The sequence below is a fragment of the Budorcas taxicolor genome, chromosome 16 (assembly GCF_023091745.1).
Source record: "Budorcas taxicolor isolate Tak-1 chromosome 16, Takin1.1, whole genome shotgun sequence".
Classification (NCBI taxonomy): domain Eukaryota; kingdom Metazoa; phylum Chordata; class Mammalia; order Artiodactyla; family Bovidae; genus Budorcas; species Budorcas taxicolor.
This window is the reverse complement of record NC_068925.1, coordinates 50890395-50906841: the sequence shown is the minus strand read 5'-3', so window position 1 is coordinate 50906841 and position 16447 is coordinate 50890395. Positions and strand designations below refer to the sequence as shown.

At 53.8% G+C, this 16447-nt stretch overlaps 1 protein-coding gene, 1 non-coding gene and 1 pseudogene across 2 annotated transcripts; 1 reads left to right on the top strand and 2 right to left on the bottom strand.

Annotated features, from left to right (window-relative positions):
* Positions 1-789: 789 nt before the first annotated feature.
* On the bottom strand, positions 790-2072 carry LOC128061492 (septin-6-like; annotated as a pseudogene).
* Positions 2073-5973: 3901 nt separating this feature from the next.
* TRNAC-GCA (transfer RNA cysteine (anticodon GCA)) lies at positions 5974-6045 on the bottom strand. Its single transcript has one exon. It is a non-coding gene; the product is annotated as a tRNA-Cys (tRNA).
* An 8612-nt stretch (positions 6046-14657) lies between these two features.
* ACTRT2 (actin related protein T2) lies at positions 14658-15791 on the top strand. Its single transcript, XM_052654235.1, has one exon. The coding sequence runs from the start codon at positions 14658-14660 to the stop codon at positions 15789-15791; it is 1134 nt and encodes a 377-aa protein (XP_052510195.1).
* Positions 15792-16447: the final 656 nt, after the last annotated feature.

Genomic DNA, 16447 nt, shown 5'->3' with positions numbered 1-16447 from the left:
ATGCAAGTTAAACCAACGAATTCAGGGCAGATTTATCAACATCAAAGCTCTCCCTCCAGGTCCCACATTGAGCAGAAACCTCTCTCAAAACCCCAACTGGCCTTGGAAGGCTGAATGGAGTGATTTTGCTCTCACTAAGCTTAAACTCCCCATCTCTCCTTTCTTCATTTCTTCTTTCCTTTCTCCACCTGAATGTTGGTAGATCCACTCACCCCGCTTGCTGAGGGGGTCTGCAGAAAGTCTGTGAATGCTGAAGAAGATATGAATGTTGCTTGACTTTCTCATCCATATTTAGAAGTGTTTAATAGCGGCTGTAGACAATCAACCCATTGAACCAGAGAATTGGCGTTTGAAAGGAAAAACAGAAAACTTAAATGAAAAACTTGCAGGCAGTACTTTCACACCCACAGCTGAGCTCTCCTGTCTCAGTCACTTACACTTGGGTGAGTCATCCTGCAGTTGTCTCTCTGAGGTTACATTGGGTCCATTCTCCCGCTCGGATGGATCTTTCCCTGCCTTATTAGATTAGGACAAGACACTTCCATTTAAAATTCCATGTAAGTTGGAAGACAGCTTCTTGCCTGGACACATGAACACTTGTTAAAGAGCGAGTGTGTGTGTGTGTGTGTGTGTGTGTGTGTGTGCGTGTGTGTGTGTGTGTGCATGCGCACACAATTTGGAGGGAGAAGGTATTGGTCGGTTTCTGGTTTGAGACAATATGGAACCCTAACTCTTCTATAATGGTAGTCTTCTCCTTTAGACTTAGTGCAGCTGCTGAAGACAAGATTATTAAAAGTTTTTCTTCTCTTTGTCTCTTTTCAGAGTCTGTGAGCCTCCAACCTGGGAGCCCTGGAACTGGAGCAGCTTGGCTGTCATCCTTCTCTGTTTGACAGCATCCACTTTGTCATCCAGGGATTTCTTCTTATCCTCCAGCTTCTTCTTCCCATCCTGGTGTAGTTTCTTCAGACGGTCAAGCTTCTAATGCAGCTCTGTCTCTGTCTCTTTAAGTTCAGCTTCTTTCTCTTTGACCATCTGGACGAAAATCTGTCTCATCTCCTCTTCTTTTTTTTGGAGCGCCTCTAGCAACTCATTCATTTTGGCCTCACATGTCTGCTATAAACTGAACGGTTTGCCGCCAGGGTCGGTGTCCCTGAAGCCCATCTCCTCCAGCTTACAGCGGCGCTACAGCTCACAGCGCAGGCCGGGGGTCTGCTCCTGGAGATCCTCCATGTTGACTCAGATCAGCATATCCTGCAGCTTCACAAAGTCACAGTGGGCTTCATTTTCAACTTGCACCGGGCCCCAGGGATACCACCACACTTTCATCATCTTCTTAGCTATCTTCATTTCTTTTGTGCTGCCCATGACAGCAAATGGCAGGTGGGTGTTCATGGTTCTGTTGATCTCTGCTGCTGACTTGTCATCTGTAGGGAATTGGTAGATCTCGACTCTGTTGCTGACAAGCTTGCTGGTGATTTTGATTTTGAACTTGGTTAGCTCACTCTTAGAAATGGCATCTGATTTGATGACGAAGGGGATGATGTTCCCCTTACTGTCCAGCTTCTTCAGAGTCACTAGGTCCAGAGACTTCAAGGAATGACCCTTGGCGGCAATGAAGTACAAGCAGGCATGGATGTGAGAGTCATGGTAGGTGTTCAGTGCCCTGCAGATCTTCAGCTCCTCCTACAGGTAGGCCTCAGACTGGGCCTCGATGAATTCCACGATGGGCTCGTAGCTGTCCTCCTTGTTGATCTGGTCCCTGAAGCCCACCATGTTAACAACTGGCAGCTTTAGCCCCATGTTGCTCTCTTGAAGGTCATAGGTATTGGACTGGAGCTGGACACCCGGCCGTGTGTGGGTGGCTGGCTCCCCCTCAACCTTGGTGAACAGGGTATCCATGAGGGTGGACTTGCCCAAACCTGTCTCTCCCACGCACAGGATGTTGAAGCAGAAGCCCTGGCTGACTGACTTATTCACCAGCTGGTTGGGCAAGCTGTCAAACCCCACATGTCTAGCCAGGGGACCATTTGGCAACCTTGACCCACCTGGCCAGCTCTATCAGTCAGTGCCATCGCTCCTGCGTCTGCCAGGGCTGCCACGGGTGCCGTCACAATGAAAGCTAGAGCATAAGAAACAGCCAGGGTCTCCCTCTTGAAGGGCCCATAATGTTTATTTCTACAGAAGTCTTGTCTGAGTCCCTGGCAGCCTAGATCTGTGTGGCTGGTTGCCTAGAGTCTGACACTGCTGGGAGACAGTGAGATGTGACGTGGGACTGAGACGGGTTGGGGGGACTACCTCCCTCTCCTGAGAGTGCCTCCAAGCTGCTCCAGGGCCTCTGCCACCCAAGCCAGAGATGAATTCTGACAGGAGAGGGTGCCTTTTGGGTACCTTTTAAGAGAAGTTCCCATAGATTCTCTTAATAGAAAAAGAAAGGTAAGTCAGGACTGGGGAAATGGGTCACTTTAGAAAGGCAAGCTGGTGAGTGTTTTCTCCCCATGACATTCTGAGACTGTGGGAAAGCTGCTGAGAAATGTGTCCATTGGCTCCGGGTGCCTGCAGCCACTTCCAAACAGCTCCTGGAAAGACTGCAGCTCACATAGGGGATGCTTTTTATCACCAGTCATGACACCTGTGTGCGTGTGTGCTCAGTCATGTTCGATTCCGTGCGACCCCTTGGACTGTAGCCCTCCAGGCTCCTCTGTCCACAGGATTTCCCAGGCAAGAATCCTGGAGTGGGTTGCCATTTCCTCCTCCAGGGGATCTTCCCTACCCAGGAATCGAACCTGCATCTCTTGTGTCTCCTGGATTGGCACCTGTGTTTATGTAACGCCAACAGATGGAGGCGTGTTGTAACTACACAACTACACAATTGCTACACAACTCAGACCTCTGACATCATCCTGTGAATCTTCCCCGGACTTGTAACAAAACACCAAAATGTGGGGGCAGGGGCTTAAAACAATAGAAATCTGCTCTCTCACAGTCTGGAGGCTGGAATTCTGAATCCAGCTGTGGTCAGGGCTGGGTACTTCTGGAGGCTCTGAGGGACTACCTGCCTCAGGCCTTTCCTAGCATCTGGTGGGGTCACAGTCCTCAGCTTGTAGACATGTCACCCCTGCTTCGGTCATCATGCGTCTCTCCTTGTGTGTCTCTGGTTTTCCTACTTCCGAGGACATCAATCATTGGAATTCGGGTCCATTCTAACCCAAGATGATCTGATTGCATCTGCAGAGAGCCTATTTCCAAACAGTCATATTCTGAGGTTCTGGGTGGCCTTGAATCTTGGGCCAACATTGACACAACACACTGTTCGCACATCCTTCAGAACGGAGCGTGGGTTCTCTGGCCAGTCTCAGCCACCTATCCAGCCTCTTGGGATCATCTCCTGGTGGCCCTGGCTGTCTTCCTGATGTGTGGGTGAGGCTGGCTGGGGGTGATGCGGAGTGGGAGCTCCCTCCACAAATGGGCCTCAGCCTCCTACCGTGACAGGGACCATGCCATGAGGCCCCAGAGGATTCGCAGGGGTGGCGTGGGGGACCGCGACTGCATCAAGATGCTTCCATCTAGAAATATGAGCTGTGGGGAGGGACGAGCATCGTCAGAGAAGGGGCTTGTGAGGAAGCAACCTCACCATGGACAAAAATCCTTTCACCTGGAGTCAAAACTCCAGGAGAGGATAAATCGTGTTCCCCCCTTGTCTGGCTTCAGCACCGATGCCACTTATAGTATGAAAAATGCTGGTGAGCGGGCTGGAAGCAGCACATGGTAAAAAGGTTAGTCCCAAACTTCGGGCTCCAGCCTGTCACCCTGCCCCCACCCGGAACACAAAGCCTTTTCTTTCTCCAGCTGGAAATGCGCACGGCCCATGAATGCAAAGAGCTCTTTCAACATTAGATTTTAAATTATTTGAATTAAATCTGGGATCCTTCCGGGCCCTGTGCGCTCCGGGTTATTTATCACTGGCTAAATGCAGAGGTCTGCCGGGCCTCTCCAGGGACGGCCCCCACTTAGACGCTGCCTCTGAAATGTTATAAACTATTTAAAACCGAAAGCTTGGCTGTGTCCGGCCTGGGCGGGGGGCTCGCACAGAGCCTGCTCTTCCGAGCTCTTCGGGAAAACGAGCGACTCACCACTCTGCACGCTTGTTCATTTGCTCCGCTTTTCCTCTGGGTAATCACTTTAATACACTTGAAAATAAACCTTGTCCCCACTGAGTCAGGGTGATTTTTTTTCCCCCTATTTAGCAAACATTGATTTTTTTCCCCTCCCCCCTGGTGTCCTGCCTGCATGAAGCTGACAAGCCTCCTTTGTTCCCGCGCCCCAGCCCCGCCCCCGCCACCCCCACCGCCCCAGATCTCTCTATGGGCGGTTCCAGTAGGGCACCGGCAGGGGGCGAGAGACCCCTTGTCTGAGGGCCACGTGGGTGAGGGGGTGCCAGGCAGCTCAGAGACTCCAGGGTCAGGAAGCAGGGGGTGGGGTGGGGTGTGGAGGGAAAGATGTCACCCTAGGTCCCCCGGGATGTCCTAGATCAGGAAGGAGCATTCTGAAGCAATAAGAAGCGGCCGTGTTAGTGTTTTACACAAGCTATGCTGCCAGGGAGGGGTCCAGAAGAGGCTGTGCCCAGCCGGGGTGCTCCTTCTGGTTGACTGTGTCCCCCGGTCTCCCAAAACAGCCATGCACTGCTTTCCATTAAACTCCATTAGTGCCCTGAGTGGCCAGCAGAAGGCAGCATCTCTGCTGAGCTGAGTGGGTCTGCACTGCCAGCCGGTGACCTTCCCTCCAGTCCTGGTGCTCCGGTGGGTGCCCAGGAGGGCAGCCTCCAAGATGGCCCTCAGTGACTCCTTCTCTAGGCACCCCTCCTTGCTTTGCCCTGGGCTGACTCACTCTGACCAACAGGAACAGCAGGGGTCGTGATGAGACATCACCCTGAGATCAGCTTAAAGAGGATGATTCCGTCCTGGATGACCACCCCCAACTGCTTCAGTAAGAGAATCCAGCTGCTGTGTCATGAGGCTTCTTGGGAGGGGGCCCAGGTGATGGTCTGAGGCCTGCTGACGACTACATGGTGAACTGGGAGCTGGAGCCCTTCTCACCTCCCCATCCACCCTTCAGATGTGACCACAGCCTGGCTGGCAGCTGAATGGCCATGTGATGAGGGCCCAAGCTGTGGCTCCGGGTGAGCCACGCCCAGATTCCAGGCCCTGGGGCTGCGAGGCAAGACGTGTGTGTTGTGAAAGGCCTTCGGGTGTGGCCCTTTTTCCCTGCAGCTCCAGGAGACTGCCTGGCAGGAGCTGCCGATCCAAGCATGCCCTGCCTCTGATTTTCCACGTGGCAGCTTTCCAGCACCTGGACAGGAGAGCGACCCTTCAGGACTCGCTCCATCGTCCTTCAGAAATGGTGCCTCAGAACTTGTCCTTTCCTTCCAGGCTGTTCACTTTACTGGCATAGAGTTGCCAGTAGCAACAGTAGTTTCTTACGATCCTTTGTATTTCTGTGGTGTCAGTTGTAACTTTTTTTTCATTTCTAATTTTATTGGTTTGAGTCTTTTCCTAAATGCCCATCGAGAGCTGAATGAATGGCGAAAGAAAATGTGGTATATACACAATGGAGTATTACTCAGCCATTGAAAAGAATGAAATAATATGATTCGCAGCAGCATGGAAGGACCTAGACACTGTCACACTAAGTGAAGTCAATTGGTCAGAGAAAGACAAACACCATGTGACATCCCTTATATATGGACTCTAAAAATATGATATGAATGAACTTATTTACAAAACAGAAACAGACTCACAGACACAGCAAACAAACTTATGGTTACCATTTGGGATGAAGTGAAAGTGAAAGTGAAGTCGCTCAGTCATGTCCGACTCTTTGCGACCCTGTGGGCCGTAGTCCACCAGGCTCCTCTGTCCATGGGATTCTCCAGGTAAGAATACTGGAGTGGGTTGCCATTTCCTTCTCCAGGGGATCTTCCCAACCCGGGGATCGAACCCAGGTCTCCTGCATTGCAGGCAGACACTTTAACCTCTGAGCCACCAGGGAAGCCCATTTGGGATGGGTGGGGGGATAAACCAGGTGTTTGGGATTAGCATAGACACACTACTATATATAAAATAGATAATCAACAAGGACCTGTTTTAGAGCACAGAGAACACTATTCAATATTCTGTAATAACCTATAATGGAAAAGAATGTGTGTATATGGGTAACCGAATCACTTTGCTGTGCACCTGAAACTAACAGAACATGGTAAATCAACTCTATTCCAATATAAAATAAAAATTAAATCTAAAAAATGGGGCTTCCGACCCTGGCAGCTTCCCCCCCCACATTGTAAACATGTGCAATTGTCCCTGTGTGGTTCCAAGTTAGTGTCCAATCCTTGACCACACCACGGGGATGGAGAGGGGTGTGTGGGGAATGACTGAGACTGCATTTATGATAGTTTTTTTAAAATCTGAAAAACGTCAATAACTGAAAAATTCTTAAATGGGAAAGCCTCGTTAGAGATCGTTTGGAGGAATTCGGTCATTCGGATGACAGGTCACTAAGCAGCGCTGGGAAGGTCAAGGCCATGCTCCTCAGGCTTGGGGACAAGGGCACAACACTCCCCAGGGGAGGGCAGAATGGTGTGTGTGGCTGCATCTGTTTTCCAGAAAAAGCCTATTTCTGGGTGTTTCCAGATGCACTTGTGCCTGGAAAACATCTGGAAGATTTGGACCCAGCAGTGACTGTGGCCACATTTGGAGAAGCATCTGGATTGGTGGGGGTGAGTCCTTCCCAGGGGGCTCAGCAATAAAGAATCAGCCTGCCAGTTCAGGAGATGCAGGAGACATGGGTTCGATCCCTGGATGGGGAAGGAATTGGCAACACACTCCAGTATATTTCCACTCCAAGAAATTCCATGGACAGAAGAGCCTGGCGGGTTACAGTCCGTGGGGTTGCAAAGATTCGGCTATGACTGAGCACACACGTCGTCACTTCACATCGTGGGGAGGGGATGTGAGGAGGGGTCTTCCTCTGTCACACTATAATGTCCATCGCCTCAATGCTTCCATCAGTGGCTTGTTGCCTTTAGAGCAAAGCCGAAAGAATGAAAGCAAAAGGAACAGAGGACACGATGAGGCCATCACTCTCCTACCCCAGCCGAAGGAGCCTCTTGGGCTTGCCAAGCCATGACCAGAGACTGGTTCCAAGGCTGTCTCTGATCTGCCCACCTCTGCTGCTTCTAATGGTTGCAAGGCCATGGCCCCCTCCAAGAATATGCATCATCTGGAAGGGGACACGTTGGGGCCCTGAGGTTTCCAAGTCCAGGAGGAGAGGCAACAGCTCTCCCCAAAAGCCTGTCTGTGGTTCCTCTGGAGGTGGGTGAGGCTCCTGACTGCCCCAGCCCCCTCCACTGCTGTCCTCCCCTCTGGCTGCCTCCTCTTCCCCTTCCCCACTCCCCTCTGGCCTCCTGAGCAGAGACTCTTGCATCTCAGCACATTCAGGCCTCTCTCTCACCCTCCTCTGTCCAGGATGGAGGCAACTCCCACCTGCCCTGTAGTGAGATGAACCTGCCAGAAGGCTGTGCGGGCTGAGTCACTGATGGCTTAGGCCCCAGTGACCTTGCCCGCAGAGCAATGCTCCTGCTCCCTTCTGTGGCGGGAGGGACAGGACGGCCCCTACTATTGGATGAATGTGTCCCCCCAGTTCCTATGTGGAAGCTCTGACTCCCAGTGCAATGGTATTTGGAGGCAGAGCCTTTGGGAGGCAATTAGGGCGAGGTAAGGTCAAGAGGGTGGGGACCCAGGATGGATTAGTGCCCTTAGAAGAACAGGAAGAGACCCCAGAGTCAGCCTTCTCGGCCCCATGGAGACACAGCAGGAGCCTGGGAAGCTGGACCCGACTGGATCTTGGATGTCCAACTTCCAGGCTGTGTGGAGTAGGTGTCTGCTGTGGGAGCTGTCCAGCCTGGGGTATTCAGTCATGGCCACTGAGCTGTGAGGGCTGCATCGCCCCCCACCCTGCCCTGGTGGCAGTGCTGGGCCTCTGGACCACCCTGGTCTACACCAGGAAGGCCAGCAAAACCGTGTCCGCACTCCTGAGATGTGGGCTTGGGCCACTCAGTGTTTCAGATGGCCAACACGCAACTGACACCCCTATCAGGAAAGGTTGCCTTCCAGATCTGCTGAGATCTGTGGGTTCCTTGAAGAGCCCTGGATCTGTTGCAGGGAGGTGTGGGGGCTGTCCTGCTGGATCCAGAATGTGGGTCCCCAAAACCTCAGTCTTGGAGTTCCAGCCACACCTGTCCCAGGTGAGGGTCCACCTCTCTGTGTCTCCTGCCAGGTGGGGACTGGTCCCCTCCTGCTGGACACAGAGGTACATGTCCTCTGAGGCTGCAATTTGTTTCAGGGCATCAGCAGTCTAGACACTTACAAGGCTCGATGGGCCAGCCAGTCTCCGTGCGACCCCAGGTTCACTGCCCGCCAGCCACAGGTCTCCACCATGCTCAGGAGTAAATGTGGAGATAATGCAGCCTGATGGTAAACTCTCCACCCAACACTCCCACCTACATGAAGAGGCCAGTTGTTACTTTGGAAGGACATGATCAGTGACCTGTCACAGCAGCAAACAGGAGGTGACAATACGGTTGAGTAGGGAGACGATTAGAAAGGGGAGTAGGAGAAGTGCAGACATCGGGGGCCAGGGCTGGAGTGCAGGGGTGGGGGACTAGGGTGCAGGAGGCCAGCAGCCAGAGCAGTTCTCCCCTGCCACCTCCTGCACCTGCAACTAGAGGTGGCTGAAGTTCCAGGCTCTTGCCTGTCTTCCAGGTGGGGACCCCAGACTACCTGGCCCCTGGGAGCCCCTGCAGAAATGCTGGTGGTGCTGGGCTAGGAGCACCAGCAGGAGACTGTGGTCACACAGGGCGCCTCTGCAGGGAATCTGACCAGGCTGGCCTCCACTGAAGAGTCTGGAGGCTGGTTCTGATCCTCAGAGAGACTGCTGCTGGCTCTGCCCTGGGTGGAGGGTGGGGGGTGCTCTGGAGACCCCACCTAGAAGGGGAGGGGAGCTGCCTCAGGTGAAGTCTGAGGTCCCTCCACATTCTCCCATCATCACTGCCCACCTCCACCTAGATGAGTGATGAACGAGGAAAGCCCTTGCCTTTGGAGCTGTGGACACACCCACAGGGTCCCACTATGACTGGTGATGAGTGACCAATCTCAGATACTCTCCCATAGCCCTGGGGCACTTGGCTCCTGAGCCAACAGCACCCCCAGTTCAACGCATGACCAAGAGCCCCTGAAATGTGAGAGAAACCCCACCACCCAAGAGCCCTTCATGGGCTCTGGATGTGGGGGCTCTGCTTGGCCCCTCCCCAGGGCTCTGATGAAAGCTGCTGGGTTGGCCTGAGCAGTTGTGGCCAGGGAAAGTAAGGTAGGCAGGCTGAGAGGGACGGAAGCCTAAGGGTCCCAGCGGGGAAGCACAGACCCCACAGAAGCAGCTCTGCGAGAACTCCAGCACACCGGCAGGATGTGCAGGATACAGACCACGCAGGACAGTCGGGCAAGGCATCATGTGAGAGAGTGGGCAGTCGGACACAGGTACAGCGCGTCCTCCTTGGACTTTGAAATCAAAAAATCCCAAGGAGCATTCCAAGAGATGAGCAAAGTGGGGTCACTTGTACTTAATATCTGCTTTGCAATGCTTTTCTTGTGTTTCCCAAATTTTCTGTCCATCTATCCATCCACCCACCCACCTATCCATCATCTACCTAACCATCCATCCCATTTCAAGATTTTAAAAAAATATTAAGTGCTCAGGACCAGGGATCCATAAAAGTGAAGGGCAAAAAGCAGAAAGAGTTAGTCACTCAGTCGTGTCCGACTCTTTGCAACCCCATGGACTGTAGCCTACCAGGCTTCTCCGTCTATGGGCTTTCCCAGGCAAGAACACTGGAGAGAGTGGGTTGCCATTTCCCTCTCCAAGGGGTCTTCCTGACCCAGGGACAAAAAGCAGTGGTGGGGGTAATTGGTGGTCTGGCCTCAGACTTCCTCTCCCCTAAACAGATCTGTCTCACTTGACCACTTAGTGGGGTCTCCACTAAGCCATGCTGAAGTGGACAACCCCACCAAGGGCTGCTTTACTTAAGGTCCTCAGAGCATATCAGCTCGGGGCCAGTTCCTTCTTACTGCTCCACCAATACTGGCTTTCTTTAGTGCCATGTGACTGACGTCCAGTCCAGGTTAGTGAGCCAGCCTCATGGGAGTCTGAGAGGAGTGATCTAGGGTGTTGTTCCTTTCCCAGCTGGCTTGAAGAGAACGACAGAGCAGACAGGACTCCTGGGTGCCATACTGCAGCTCAAAGTTCACCAAGAAAGGAGGTGGACAGCAAGACTGGATGCACAGCTCAACTACTAAGAAAGGGAAGGTGGGTGGAAGGGCAGGAGGGAGTGGAGGAGGGAAGATAATTAAGCAGGAGACTGGGTGGATGAATGGATGGAGCTGGTGAATGAGTGGGTGGATTGGTGAAAGGGTTGGTGGGTAGATGGATGGTGGATGGGGTAGGTGAATGGATAGATGGATGAAGAGTGGATCGTGAATTGGATGAATGGGTGGGTGAGTGAGTGGGTAGATGGATGGATAAATGGATGAATGGGTAGGTGAGTAGGTGAATGAATGGATGGGTGGGTGGGTGGGTAGATGGATGGATGGATGGATGGTGGATGGAAAAACGGATGGGTGGATAGGTGGTACAATTTCCATCTAAGAGATTCAAAGGGACTAGTCTCCCAGGAAGAGTGCCTGGGTCTCTGGGCTCCTCTGGGAATGCCTGGGACAGAGCGGTGGAAGAGAAGTCATCCTTGGGCAGGGGGCTGTACTCCCACAAGCTCCCTCCAACACATCCACCATCCTTTTTCTCGCATAAGCAGTGACTGTCTTGCCATCTACAGAATCCTCCTGTTCCTTCAGGCTGGCAGCTGACCCTGGTCCAGACCTTCAGCAAGCAGGGTCTGGCCACCAGATGTCAGCCAGCTCTAATGAGCTCAGTCTTCTGGTCACTAATTGGCTAAGGCTCTGGGCACTGGTGACAGAAGAAATGAGGGATGACAGGACAGACAGGGGCCCTGGCCCAGGGCTCAGCTGGCCTAGGCTCAGTAGCCAGGGCAGTGAGCAGCAGGGTGCCCAGCAGATCCAGGGTTAGCCATTCCCAAGGTCTAATGCCTGGCAACTGCCCAAGGCTGCCCAGTTGCTGTCCAACTCCCATTGAGGGCATGGGCCATGTGGGGGCTGGGGGGCTGCTACTGGGTGTGACCACTGGGGCAGAAACCAGAGCAAGCTTTCCTTCACAGGATGGAAGTGTGCCCTACAGAGTCACCATGGTGTGAGTCTTGCCTCGCAGAGGGAGATGGAGTCATGGCTGGTTCTCCCGTAAACTCAGTCAAGTGATTTATGAGGCATGGCTGGCACGGGTTGGGGACAGGGCGGCCCTGGACAGAGGCTTCTGACTGGAGCTGGAAGAGGGGCACCATTTGGGATTAATATCAAACCCAACCCCACAGTGACTGCTCAGAGCGTTGCAGCCACTGAAGGGGCTGAGATAGCTGTGGCCATCCATGAGGACATGTGCACCAAGATACCCATGGCCCCTCCCTGACATCCAGACCAGGGGGCTGGAGGGATGGGCGGCAGACAGAGAGGAGGAAGGAGGGCTTGATGGAGGCTTCTGGGCACCTGAGCAGCATGAGTTGGAATTTCTGTCTGGAGGGGAGCTTGAAACCAGCAGAGCATCACGTAGCTCATAAACCCTCTGGTTTTCCCAGTGACCACATGGTGTCACCCCCCAGAGAGTAGCCTGCTTCTTGGCAGTGGGGTCTTCCTGCCTCTCTCCAGGTGATGGACAATCTGTCAGCAGGTCAGACACTTTCAACGGTGGAGACAGAAGCCTTCCCAGAGCCTGGGACCGCTGAAACAGCACATCCAGGAGTGCAACAGGGGAGCTGAGTTCCTGCTGTGGTCCTTTCAGTCACATGCACAGAGGCGAGTACTGCAGGGGTCCACTCTGCAAGGCATGTGGCCCCCAATTGTCATGACCATCGTGGGTGGTCAGGAGTGAGAGAGTCTCAGGTCCAGGGAGGAGGGCTGTTTGACTCTCAGGCCCAGCCAGGGTTGGGGGAGTGGGGAGGGAAAACATTTAGGAAACGGGGTCCTGGATCTCCTTAGACAGCTTCACTTGGTGACACAGCTTCGACGGCCGACCCAGCCTTCACAGCTCTCTCCTTGAGGGTCTGAGTTTGTCCGGGATGGGCAGAGGTGATGGAGGGATGTAGCACTGCCCGCTACAGGTCTGGCACCAGTGCCACCTGCCTGGCACTGGTGGGAGGGCCTGGACCTGCCAGGCAGGCCATCATCGTGCACACTGGGCCTTTGGAGGTGGTGGGGGCAGTGCGGTGTGTGTCTGTGGATCTGAACCAGGATGGAGCACTGGCCTGGGCATCGCTATGCATCATGCTTGTCATACATCCTCAGAACACCACCACCCAGCTGGTCAGTCCAAGCTCTCATGAGCATTTGTCCTCCCCAGCTCTGTTCCCCCACAAATGCCCACATCTCAGCCAGCCCTGGGCCCCCAGGACACAGCTCAGTCTTGGCATTTGACCTCTGCACACATCATGCTTATATCACCACCCATGTGGGCCACTTTTAGGGCCAAAATCTAGAAATCTTGAGGTCACATTCCTGATTCAGCATGGAGTGTTTGGCAACAATGGGAAAGTTCTAGCAAAGCCTGAGAACCCGAGTGCACAGGGCTTTGTGACTCAAGCAGGCTGGAATCCCCAAGACACTGCATTCTCTGACCATTCTCAGCCCAGCAGCCTCCATGCACACAGGCTCCCTCAACATCAGAGCCTGCATCTTTGAGGTCCCCGCAGTTCTGGGCTGTGTGGCTGGGGGCAGGGCATCACCCACCATCAACCCCGCGTGTATGTGATTCTGTCCTCAGGGGAGAATCTCAGTGACACTAAGTCTCTATTGATCCCTCCCAGGCTCAGCACTGGGGCGCCCACAAAGCTGGTCTACACAATGCGTCTACAGCACACACCCACACTGTACATCAACACTACATGTCTAGCACCTATTCCCTTTTTGCTGGTGGCGGTGGCAGGAAGGGTGCTTTCCTTATGGCTCAGCTGGTAAAGAATTCACCTGCAATGTGGGGGACTTGGGTTTGATCCCTGGGTGGGGAAGACCCCCTGAAGAAGGGAAAGGCTACCCACTCTTGTATTCTGGCCTGGAGAATTCCACAGACTGTATAGTCCATGGGGTCGCAAAGAGTTGGACACGACTGAGCGACTTTCACTTTTGCTTCACTTAGAAGGGTCAGCAAGACACATAGAGAGGGCCACCCATGGATGTGGGGGTCTGGAAGGGCGGTGGTCCCCTGGGAGAGCATTCTGAAAGGGGAAGGAACTTGCAGAGGGGAGAGGGGCGGTGATTGTGGAAGTGACAGAATGTCAAGTCAGCATCCTGTTCACCAAGACTGGCTCCACCCTCATCAAGAAAAATTCAACCCTGGGTTCCAGGTCTGTGCTCCATTCCAGATTGTTCTCCCAGCTGGAACCAGCCCAGGGTGTGAGCTTGGGGCTATGGGAGCAGGTGGCCCCCATCCAGCCGCTCGTGGGCTTGGCTAAACCTGCAGCCTTGCCAGCCTCGATGACCTGGTCACTTCTGACCATGCTTCAGTGGGCTTGGCCAACTATGTCACAGACCACTCACTAACAGAGATGTCTCAGGCTCTGATCAGGGCTGCCTGGCCATGAAACCTCAGACATCTGTCTTCACAGCTCAATGGATTCCCAACATCTCAACCACTAGATATTGTTTGTGACAGTGCTTCTGGGGCTGCAGAGGGCAAGGAGGGGCCCTGACATCAAACTAGAGCATGGCCACATGTGCCTGGAAAGAGAGCTATTAGGCCCAGAGGCCTCTGCTTAGCAGCTACCCTGTGAAACAGGGTCAGGGCTCACGGGGCAAAGAAAAAAGAAATCTCCAAGAGCTTCCTGGAAGAGTCTGAATTCCAAAAGTACATACTGAGTGCCTGCGGTATTGGAGTCTTGGGCATTGCCCCTCCCACCTGGACCTGTGCCAGGTGCTTGGCCATCCCCTTTATCAAAGAGAAGTGTGTCTGTCACCCTCCAGACAGCAGCTCCCTCCAGACAGAGGGCCAGAGACACCAGTTTTATGGGCTGGCCCTGGCTGGGCTGCTCCACTGGCTCTAAGGCCAGCGGGTCATAGATCTGCAAGAATGGCTAGCCTTCCTGTCTGGAGTCTCACCAGTTGAGGCAGGGAAGGTGTGTGCAGAGACTCTGGGCCCCCACCCCGAAAGGCCCTCTGATGTTGGCCGAGGACAATCGTTACCTTGGCTGGATTGTTACATATGGGCCGTCATCCCTGAAAAGGCCTCAGCAGCCAGGCTTCCTGAGAGGAGAGTAGCTCTGCGAGGTGGGGATGGAGAGTTCTCTGGGACCGGCCTTCTGCTAGCCCTGCCTGGGAGACCCCCCAAGACCGTGGAATCCTGTGCCTCGAAACTTCCAGAGGAGCCTCGTATGTCACAAAGTGGTCTGAGGGGCTTCCAGCTTATTTGGGGGGAGCGCAGACGAGGATGCTGCAGGCATGTTTGACCCGCACGTATTAGACTGCCCAGCAGTGATTTTCGACAATGGATCTGGGCTTTGCAAGGCAGGACTGTCTGGAGAGATTGGCCCCCGCCACGTTGTCAGCTCTGTCGTGGGACACCCCAAGTTTAAGACGCCTTTGACGGGGGCCAACCAGAAGAAGTACTTTGTAGGGGAAGAGGCCCTGCACAGGCACGAGATCCTTCACCTGCACTACCCCATCGAGCGTGGCTTGATCACAGGCTGGGAAGACATGGAGAAGCTCTGGAAGCACCTGTTTGAGTGGGAGCTGGGAGTCAAGGCCAATGACCAGCCGGTGCTCATGACAGAGCCCTCACTGAACCCCAGGGAGACCCGGGAGAAGATGGCCGAGTTGATGTTTGAGAGCTTCGATGTGCCTGCCTTCTACCTGTCAGACCAGGCCGTGCTGGCCCTCTATGCCTCGGCCTGCGTCACAGGCCTGGTGGTGGACAGTGGGGATGGGGTTACCTGCACTGTCCCTATCTTTGAGGGCTACTCCCTGCCCCATGCTGTCACCAAGCTCTATGTGGCAGGGAGGGACATCACGGAGCACCTCACCCGGCTGCTGCTGGCCAGCGGGAGGACCTTCCCGTGTGTGCTGGACAAAGCCCTGGTGGACGACATCAAGGAGAAGCTGTGTTATGTGGCCCTGGAGCCGGAGAAAGAGCTGGGCCGGAGGCCGGAGGAGGTCCTCCGCGAGTACAAGCTGCCTGATGGCAACATCGTTCCCATCGGGGACCAGCTGTACCAGGCACCCGAGGCCCTGTTCTCACCTGAGCAGCTGGGTGTCCAGAACCCGGGCCTGTCCAAGATGGTCTCCTGCAGCATCACCAAATGTGACGCTGACATCCAGAAGACCCTCTATGGGGAGATTGTGCTGTCCGGTGGCACCACGCTCTTCCAGGGGCTGGACGACCGGCTTCTAAGGGAGCTGGAGCAGCTGGCCACCAAGGGGACCCCCATCAAGATCACGGCACCACCCGACCGCTGGTTCTCCACGTGGATTGGTGCCTCCATCGTCACTTCCCTGAGCAGCTTCAAGCAGATGTGGGTCACCTCTGCAGACTTCAAGGAGTTTGGGACAACTGTGGTTCAGAGAAGATGCTTCTGAGGGGCCCTGAGTCCAGGGCAGCACTATAGGTGGGATGTGAGTTCACTGTGTGGCATCCTCAGGATGTTCAATAAAAGACAAGATGGTGCAATGTTTGGCCATGTCAGGCTTGGTTCATTCTCGGGGCACCAGAAAAATTTCTGACCCTGGTAGGGAATCTCTTTTCAGTAGTTCCATCTCCTGGCCCCCTTTCTCCTGAGAAAGCCCTGGGTTATGAGTTGAGTGTCCTTACGTAGAGTTTGTGCCCAAAGCAAGGGCCCAGGGCTCCTGCCCAGAACCTGGAACCTGCATTTTAAACATGTGTCTTATGTCTGTCGGGGCTGAGAGGGGAAACAAGCAGGAATGCTGTGCTGTTCTGAGGTCACGAAATCCTCCTCTGAGATAGCACCACAGGGTTTACAGTCTGCCTAAACCCGGGACAGGCAGCTGAGTGAGGTGGAAACCCTTGCCTGGGTGGAAGGATTCAGGAAGGAGCAGAAATTGCCATCGGTTTACAGCTCTGTGAAGGTCCTCCTCCTAGTGGCAGTTTAAGAATCACTGGTTGATTATTGTGATGTTTCTGTTTACTTTCAAAGATGTTTATAGCATTGTTTGGGGGTAAATACTAGAGACAGAGTTAATGGCCATCAATAAAATCTCATTTGAATAAATTATGC